The sequence below is a fragment of the Bombina bombina genome, chromosome 10 (assembly GCF_027579735.1).
Source record: "Bombina bombina isolate aBomBom1 chromosome 10, aBomBom1.pri, whole genome shotgun sequence".
NCBI lineage: Eukaryota > Metazoa > Chordata > Amphibia > Anura > Bombinatoridae > Bombina > Bombina bombina.
The window spans coordinates 161,259,962-161,269,912 of NC_069508.1; the positions used below are offsets into that span (position 1 = coordinate 161,259,962).

General features: G+C 37.5%; 1 protein-coding gene across 1 annotated transcript in view; it reads left to right on the forward strand.

The window, feature by feature from the left end:
- The window catches only part of MAGOH (mago homolog, exon junction complex subunit), an 8,592-nt gene extending 1,617 nt beyond the window's left edge, over positions 1–6,975 (forward strand). The window contains exons 3-5 of the mRNA XM_053693449.1: positions 2,039–2,149; positions 2,247–2,329; positions 6,650–6,975. Coding sequence (XP_053549424.1) covers positions 2,039–2,149; positions 2,247–2,329; positions 6,650–6,749 — 294 coding nt within the window. The 3' untranslated portion in view covers positions 6,750–6,975. The remainder of the gene's footprint in view (positions 1–2,038; positions 2,150–2,246; positions 2,330–6,649) is intronic.
- The last annotated feature ends 2,976 nt before the right edge of the window (positions 6,976–9,951 follow it).

The following is a 9,951-nucleotide window of genomic DNA, read 5'->3' on the forward strand; positions in this document are numbered from 1 at the left end:
CTGTGCGCCTGGTTGCCACGCCAATAGTGTAGCAGACTGTGCGCCTGGTTACCACGCCGGTAGTGGTAGCAGACTGTGCGCCTGGTTACCACGCCGGTAGTGGTAGCAGACTGTGCGCCTGGTTACCACGCCGGTAGTGGTAGCAGACTGTGCGCCTGGTTACCACGCCGGTAGTGGTAGCAGACTGTGCGCCTGGTTACCACGCCGGTAGTGGTAGCAGACTGTGCGCCTGGTTACCACGCCGGTAGTGGTAGCAGACTTCTATACACACCGGAGCTGAGATGTAACTTAACACACTGTTCTATGTGAGATGAGATTTTAGCAGTTATGTGAGATGAGATTTTAGCAGACCAGTGTGTGAATAGTTACATTTTCTTCTTTTCATGTTCTGTTGAAAAGTGCAACTCCGTCGGAATGCGTAACCACATCAGTGCACATGGGTGCATTGGCAACATGTCCCTCTCTATTCTTAAACTACTCAAATTGCTCATGCACACACACATACGTGAGCATATCATCGTGAAATGCTACCGGCTGATCCGACAGGTTACACTTTTCGACTGAACACCTGCAGCCTGTGACTTTCAGACTAAAATGTTATGGTTTCTTTTATTTTTCACTTGTCTGTTCTATACTTTTTCTGCTACGAATGTATGCTCACTATTTAAGTCATAGGCACCATTAGCTTCGTTATTAAATATTTAGCTACAATTATCCTGTTGTGTTATAATTCCCTCTCTAAGCAGTGAACTCTTACAATAAGAGCAAGTGTAAGGGTATTGGTATGCTGTTAACGGACCAGTAAATACACTAGATTTTATAATCAACAAAAGCATGATAAAAAGACAATGCAATAGCATTTAGTCTGAACTTCAAATAAGTAGTTTTTTGGACAAATTTTAAAGTTATGTCTCTTTCCACTCCCCCTGTTTCATGTATCAGCCAATCACACATGCATATGTGTATATTCTGTGAATTCTTGTACATGCTCAGTAGGAGCTGTAGGAATGTGTAAATATAAAACGGCGTTGAAATATGCAATGTCTCCTGCCAAAATTTGTTACTACAGTGTTCTGTGCATGAACAGAACACAAAGGTTACACATTCCAACAGGTTTTAGTTTATTTATGACGACGTCCTTGCACGCATGCGCACGTTGGGTTACATTCTTTGATGGAACACTGGCTGCCCCCTGAATACCACTTACTACAGCAATCATCCTGCTGATCTAGAGGTGACTGCTCACCCTAAGTATTTCACTAGATGCGTGCAACTACTATGCACATGCAAGAGCTTTATTCATCCTATCTCAGGCCGGCAGCTCTGTCTGGGTGCGGAGAACATATATTTTGGGACTGGTGGTTGCTTTCTGGTGGGCAGAGCCTCAGAGAGAGCTTGTAAATCATTAGTGTCCTCCAAAGCAATGGTATAACTATATAATATTTTATGATCAATCTGGCAGCAATTTTTTTTGTCCTTATACTTTCTGCTACAGGAAGACTGAAAAAAGCATATGTGGGAAGGAATACAGTAGTATAACCGTTCATAAGAGAATATATATATTCTTTTATGAACTTTAATACTACTTTATTCCTTCCAACACATTCTTTTTTCAGTCTTGCTATAGCAGAAAGTATAAGGACAAAAAAGGCTCCTGGTAGACTTGCCCTGTAGGTGATTATTATTCCTGCATAGGGTTACCTTGGCATCGAAATAGAGCTACTTTTGAAATGATTCTTTGTACATATTTTGTCTTTTGATTCCAGACTACAGTATCCCTCTAAACACCTTTTTGGATTCAAGGAATAAACAGTTGGTGTTTGTGGCACCCAAGTGCTTTTCCACCCCTGATTATGGGGTGTCAAGTAATTTTCCTATGTGTGTAAGAATTGCCATATTAAATGCAACAGATAAGTGAAAGCAGACACTTCTGGCTCTTCTTTGAGTCTGATGCTCTGTGCTTTCTAGGCCTATGTGTGTATATATTGCCATGTAATATGCAACAGATAAGTGAGTCTAGATACTCTGTTCTCTCTAGGCCTATGTACACAAGAGTGTGATGGAAGAATTGAAAAGGATAATTGATGACAGTGAAATCACAAAAGAAGATGATGCATTGTGGCCGCCCCCTGATAGAGTAGGGCGACAGGTGAGTTAAAATTGACGTCGGTACAACACTGTGCTTCTGCTGATGTGATTATCTTGATATTTAAGTCCTTTTACGTTTTTTTTTTTTGTTTTTTTAGGAACTGGAAATTGTTATTGGAGACGAGCACATTTCTTTTACTACATCAAAAATTGGTTCCCTTATAGATGTCAACCAATCAAAGTAAGTCCTGTTTGTGTGTCCTCATTGTAACAGGTTGAAATGTTTTTGTTGCAACCCCATTTGATTGTGAGGCTAATAGGAAGTTAAGTCTGTGTACATCTAGGCCCTAAGGACTGATTACTCATGGGCTGATAAGCAGTTGTCAACACTGCTTATTGGTGATGTATGTCTGTCTCCACAGAAAATGTTGCCAGCCAGGTGGCATTGTGAAGTAGCAGGGTGGAGGCAGTGTAATGTTTTTGATCATATAATTATCTGCAAATTAATTGCATAATATAACAAATGTATTTAATGATAATTTGTACAATAAAAATTGAAAAGTTTTATTAGATAATTTTAGTTTAATATTGGCTAAAAAATTTAACTGGCTGGTCAGTTAAATCTGTGCAGCCACGAAAAAGGTACTAGGGAAGAACACGGATATATGCTAAATTAACTTGTTAACGGAATGACTGTGGCTAGCTTTGTCTTTTGTAACTGTTCTGGATTGGCCCCTCTAAATAAAGTAAATGATGGTGGGGTTTAAGCTTTGATAAACAATTGCAATACATAGTGTTAATGTATTGTGTTAACATTCAGTCAGTATGTTAATTTTATTATAAGACTGCAGAAAAATACTTGCACGTTCTGCTTATGGATTAACAAGAACAACTACCATAGCTCTTAGTTGAAGGACACGCTTTTGAAACCTTAAAAGAAAACATTTTTGGTTTATCTAGTACAAGAAAATGCATCTCCCCTGCTAACCCCCAGAGCTGTAGTGCAGTGTGATAATTTCATAATAGATAATTAAAGGGATAGAAAAGTCAAAATTAAGCTAAATTAGAGCATGTAATTTTTTTTTTATTGAGGTTAAAAACAATATGAATCATGAATTGACAAAGACATAAAAGTTACAAGTCCTGCATAATGGTAATATACATGTAAACACATACAATTATAGAAGCAACAAGTTCTGCAGTAGTCTTAATTATACGCAGCGACTATAACGTGTGATCAGTAGTGACATCAGTATGATCTTATGCACAACTAAATAAGCTAGACAAATCTAAAACCTCATTTTCACTTATTTACTAAAAGTATTTATAATATGTCAACCCCCCAGAGTATAAAAAAAACTAAGTTAGTGGCCAGTCTTGGACCACAGACATTGGATATAAATGAGGGGTGAGGACTGGGGGAATGTTAACAGGACCACTCTTGGACCCATTCCAATGATGGAATACTTTTGATAACATTATTAAAACAATATCTCTAGATAATATTTAAATTACAAAGAAGGCTTCTCCCATTTTCAAACATATTAAAAATATAACCCCAAATGCAAAATAGCAGCCCCTTTTGGACTACTTAATACAATAACTCACCAGAAAAGGGGAATTGTGGGAGAGAAATATTTATAGGACCACTCTTGGGTCCTGATACTATAATACATCCTCTGCATAAACGTTTTGCAGGAGGGAAATGTAAATGGACATCTTAGAGTTGGACATATCAGAGTTAAAGGGACATGAAACCCAAAATTTTTCTTCCATGATTCAGAAAGAGAATACAATTTTAAACAACTTTACAAATTACTTCTATTATTTAATTTGCTTCATTCTCATGTTATTCTTTGCTACAAGGTTTATCTGTGAAAGCTCAGGAGCAGCAGAGAATCTAGGTTCTAGCTACTGATTGGTCGCTGCATATGTATATACCGCTTGTCATTGGCCCATGTGTTTAGTTAGAAACCAGTAGTGCATTGCTGCTCCTTCAACAAATGATACCAAGTGAATAAAACAAATTAAATAATAGAAGTAAATTAGAAAATTGTTTAAAATTGTATTCTCTATCTGAATCATGAAATAATTTTTTGGAGTTTCATGTCCCTTTAAGGTTTATACTGTGCTGACAACAAGTTAGCTTAGTAACTATAGATGCTATATGGACAGTGAGGGGGGTGACAAACTCAATTGCCTCTGAATTGTAAAAATATTGTCCACATAGTAGTAGCTTCTTAGATTGGCTGACCGGTATAATTCCCAAGAAGCTGTATCTATCGCTGGGCAGTATCCAGTAGTAATTAAATAAATTCAAGTGCCATCTCTTACTAAGTTCCTCACATAAGCATCATATATGGTCAGCGGACTATTGAAATATATATACAGAGACAGATTATGCTGTCCTATAATGCAATAGAAGCAATCGCATGGGGCTCACATTAGACCATTTTAATCTACAGCCCCCCATATCAATAAGTAAGTCAATTGATACTGAACTCCCAGACTGCACTAATATAAACAATAGGCAATGAATCTTTACTATTAGGTGCTGCTCTAATGTTTAACTGTTATGTCATGATATTACCAGCTGTAAGTGTCAGAACATTAGCTCATGCAAAAAGTAAATTGTTTGCAGACCCACATAAGTAGTAGCAACGAAGCATAGTGTATAAGAATAACTTTTTCCAATAGATCTACCAACCAGACATTGGTATAGAGTATAAGCCCATCATAAAGGATGTAGTAATCTATGCAGAACTAAGATACTATAATATAAAACAGTATTCCCCTCACCAGAAAATAAAACCACTTCCAATATGAGGCTAATAGAAGCTTCCCCAGAAAAGCAAAACAAGAGCAGAACAGTAGTAATCATACAGTAGCTTATCAGATCTTGCAATCCTCATTTAGAAGTAGGAGGAAAGCAAAACAGACCTTAATGGGGGGGGGGGGGGGGGGAAATGCAGTCACTGTTACCCAACTCCAGTCCGGATGTGAACTTTAAAAGGAGCTATAAATCATAAACGGCTCTCAAAACATTTAGGGAGGGAGGACAGCTGGGCACATAGAACTAGCTGAAATATATTCCCCTTTGTAGTGAACCACATACTCGCAGTGTCAAATGGCGCACCGTTCACCTTTTAGATCTATCAAAGCAGACAGGCAAATAAGAGTCCAGAGGGGAGTGTGATCCTGCCGTTAGGATCTTGTTGTCAGAAGAGCGTAGGAATTGTAAAATAATCTCAATATGCCGGTCGCAGTTCTTAGTCATTCTGAGTGTTCTTTCTAGCGGTGACTGCTCCCTGGGGAATAATAAACTGTTCGTCCTGAGATGTGGGGCCGGCCGCATCCTCCAAGCCAGGATGGGAGAGAGAATCCTCCACAGGCATCTTAGAAGCAAAGTCAAAATCACTCGCAGTAGTTATCTGTTCCATAGGCATACTTAGATGCGCTCTAGGTTTAGACAAAATGGCATCTTCTTCTCCTCCGTCTTTAGGTTTTTCACACTATGCAGCTGTAGAATCCACAAGGGATATAAGATGATCAAATCTAGCAGTAACCTGACTTTCAAACTCTTGCATAAAACACAAACACTGGATAGCAGCAGACATTTCCTCCTGATTTACAGCCATATCAAGGCTGCATTACCCAGATTACCGGGACGGGGGGGTGTATTAGGAATTCTATAGTTAGGCTGCCGCCTATAGCCCCAACGGTCCGGATCTGTGCTAAAGTCATGCACACAGCAAAATCTTACACCAATCTCTTCAGCAAAAGATAAGGCAACAGGATATGTGCTTGAATAGCATAGATGTCAGAATCCACTGATAATTGGCGGATTAGTGGTAACTCGTTTCCAGCCTCAGATATTGCGACCATCTAGGGTCGCCACCCAAACACGCCCCCCCTAGAACATGTAATTTTAAGACGCTTTTAAAGTCACTTCTATTTTCAAATGTGCTTGTTCTCTTGGTATCCCTTGTTGAAAAAGAATACACACATATCCTACATTAGTGGGATCTGCCGCTAATTGGTGCCTGCACACATTTGTCTCTTGTGATTGGCTGATTAGATGTTCTTCTTGCTGCCAATAGTGCAATGCTGTTCCTTCAGCAAAGGATAACAAGAGAGCAAAACACATGGAAGTAAACTGGAAAGATGTTTAAAATTGTATTTTCTATCCAAATCATGAAATACATTTTTTGGTTTTCCTATACCTTTTAACAGCTCTCCCTTTTTAATACATCTGACTCCCTTTTATAGGAGAATCACATGCACATAAAAACTACTTCAAGTTAGGTGAGATAATTTCCTCATAACATTTTAGAGGTTAAACTATTTAGATAAAGTTATGCGAACAAGGAGCTGTGATTATGAAGGACAGGCGCAGTGATTTGTCTATACATTACATTGCTGACCCGCTAGTAGATATATACATTTGTAAAGACTGTACAGTAAGACTAATATGATTGCACAAGGCCTTATTTTGTATAAATGTATCGCTGTTCGTGTTTTTTCAGGACTTAAATGACAACAAAAATGTTGTGTTTTTCAGGGATCCAGAAGGTTTACGGGTTTTCTACTACCTGGTACAGGATCTGAAGTGTCTCGTATTCAGTCTGATTGGTCTTCACTTCAAGATCAAACCAATCTAGCCGGCCGGGAGGGATATCATGTTTTTATTTTGTTTAAATTGAGGTTTTTATGTTTTTTGAATTATTTTTTTTTATTTTATACATGCCTGATCCACTAATAAAAATGTTACAGGTGATGCTTTGAGCTCAGTGGTTACTATGATGACGGAGAGAGCAATGGCAGGGTCTCTGACTGTGTTTGATCCCTACTGTATATTTGACACATACATTTTTTTATTTAACTGCATGTGTGTTCTGTGTTTTATCCTTTCAACCTTTTTTTGTTTTTTTTCTGAGAAAATGTTTTAAGATTATCAAATTGTATGAGGTACATCTGAGTCCACAGATATGCAAATACTCCCCTCATTCATTATACTTTCTGACTTTTTAAGCTAGATCTGGTCTGTAACCTAACTACAGCTGTCTTGTAACAAGTGAACTAGGTCAGCGAAATGTTTATATCCTGCCTTTTATTTAAAGGGAAAGTCTACCACAACATTTTTGTTTAAAAAGAGAACTCCTTTACTACCCCTTTCCCAGATTTGCACAAACAATATTATATTTTTAAAAATGTTTTTACCTTGAAAGGGACAGTGAAGTCCAAAAAAACTTTCATGATTCAGATAGGGCATGTAATTTTAAACAACTTTCCAATTTACTTTTATCATTCATTTTGCTTTGTTCTCTTGGTATTCTTAGTTAAAAGCTAAACCTAGGAGGTTCATGTGCTAATTTCTTAGACCTTGAAGGCCGTCTCTGCATTCAACAGCTGTTCACCACTAGAGGGTGTTAGTTCGTGTGTTTCATATAGATAACATTGAGCTCATGCACGTGAATTTACCCTGGAGTGAGCCCTGATTGGTGAAGTCTGTCAAAAGAACTGAAATAAGGGGGCAGTCTGCAAAGGATTAGATGCAATATAATCTGAGGTAAAACGTGTATTATAACTGTTGGTTATGCAAAACTGGGGAATGGGTAATTAAGGGATTATCTATCTTTTAAAACAACAAAAATTCTGATTGACTGTCCCTTTAAACCTCTAAATTTCTACCTGTTTCTAAGCCCCTGAAGGCCACCTTTATCTCAGTGCATTTTTATAGCATTTTACAACCAGACAGCACTAACTTGTGTGTTCCATAGAGATAACATTATGCTCATTCTGTAGAGTTATTCATGAGTCAGCCGTACTAATTGGATAAAATAAGTCTATAAAAAACAGATAAGGGGGCAGTCGGATACACGGTAATCAGAAGTAAAAAGTTTATTAATATAAGTGTTGATTATGCAAAACTGGGGAATGTGTATCTTTAAATTTTACTGTATCCCTGATCTTCTAATCCCCTTGCTGTAAGACATATAAATCATAATGTGACTTATTTTTTCTTTTAACCAATCTTTGGTTTTAACAATACGGCACTCACATAAAAAAAAAAAGCTTTAAGAACTGTGCAAGGAGACGTAAACACGTGCAGTTTTTTTTCTTTTCCTATTACAGTGGGGGCTGAGCGGGTGATTAAAAGATAAGGGATAGAATAAAAATGTTAGTCTTACATAAAAATTTGATTTAAACTGCGCTTAAAATAGTGCTTATATCTGAGATCATATTAGGGAGCCAGATACATTTACCATCACTTTAAGAAACTCTGGTATAGACATACGTCAGAAGTAATGTACATATACAGACATGTGACAATATATATATATTTATTCTAGTGTGAAGTCCCAGACAATATATTAAAACTGTATTGTTAGGTACAAGTGTGTGTTGCTAGGGTTGTGTGCATATACTGTCACATGTAATGTGTTTTTATACAAACCGTTCATGCTCTGATGGGATATGTTGCACAACAGAGACAGTAAGTCTGATAAAGTATGAGCAGTATCGCATCTGGATGAGTCAGTGCAAAAGTATTAAATAAAACTGAACTGTGAGTGAGACGGGCATCTGTATCAGCCCTAGTCAACCTGCACAGAAAGGAAACTAAGAGAGATGGTACCTGTACCTACAACCTTATAATCTGTTCATAACACTAATATTGTTCTAATGAAACTGTGATCCTCTTGAAGGGACACTGAACCCAATTTTTTTCTTTTGTGATTCAGATAGAGCATGCAATTTTAAGCAACTTTCTAATTTACTCTTATCAAATTTTTGTTTGCTCTCTTGCTATCTTTATTTGAAGAAGGCATCTAAGATATTTTTTTTTTTGCTTTAGAATTCTGGACAGCACTTTTTTTATTGGCGGATGAATTTATCCACCAATCGGCAAGGACAACCCAGGTTGTTCACCGAAAATGGGCCGGCATCTAAACTTACATTCTTGCATTTCAAATAAAGATACCAAGAAAATGAAGAAAAATTGATAATAGGAGTAAATTAGAAAGTTGCTTAAAATGTGTTCTATCTGAATCACGGAAGAAAAAAAATTGGGTTCAGTGTCCCTTTAACCACAAACTTTATTGTGGTTTGTTCTACTTATTATCCCCATTTTATATCAAATAGCGGCAACCAACAGAATGTTTGGTATGAGAGGCGTTACGTGATGTTTTTTGGTGCCAGAACCAGAGCTGTTCTCTTCCCTGTACTGGCAGACAGTACACCATGGCTATGGGAACCAATTCAACAGGAAGCTTTGAGGGTGTATAAAGTTGTGAGGTTGTAGAATTCTTTTAATATTCATTAATAAAGAACAAATCTGATCTATCACATCTCCATACTATCTAGATTGGCATTCATTTCCACAGTTACAGCTCTGATTTGCCTACCTCTGTGCTGGATAGAAACTCATGATGCTGTTCCGACAACTTTACTTGTGCATTAACAGTCAGAAATGCGCAAGAGTGACACCTAGTGGATTATTTTTTTAAATAAATCTGGTGATGCTTATGTTTTACAACTTTAGCCACAACCTTTACCTACCCAGTTGGTCTATCTGACGTACCAGTTTTATTATCTTGACCACAATAAATATATATTCTTGTATTTGTGGTTCCACTCATCAATGATGTTTTAGCCATTGAAATTACCTGGATATCAAGTGATACTCTGCAGTAAAGAAGAAATAAACGCAGAGTGCATGCAGCTTAATCGGGGAGCAGCATGGAGAGGCCAAACATACAAAGTGGGGACCCACTTACATGAGGCATATATATATATATATATGTGTAGCCACCAATCAGCAGCTCCTGAGCCTACCTAGATATCCTTTTTTGTCAAAGGATA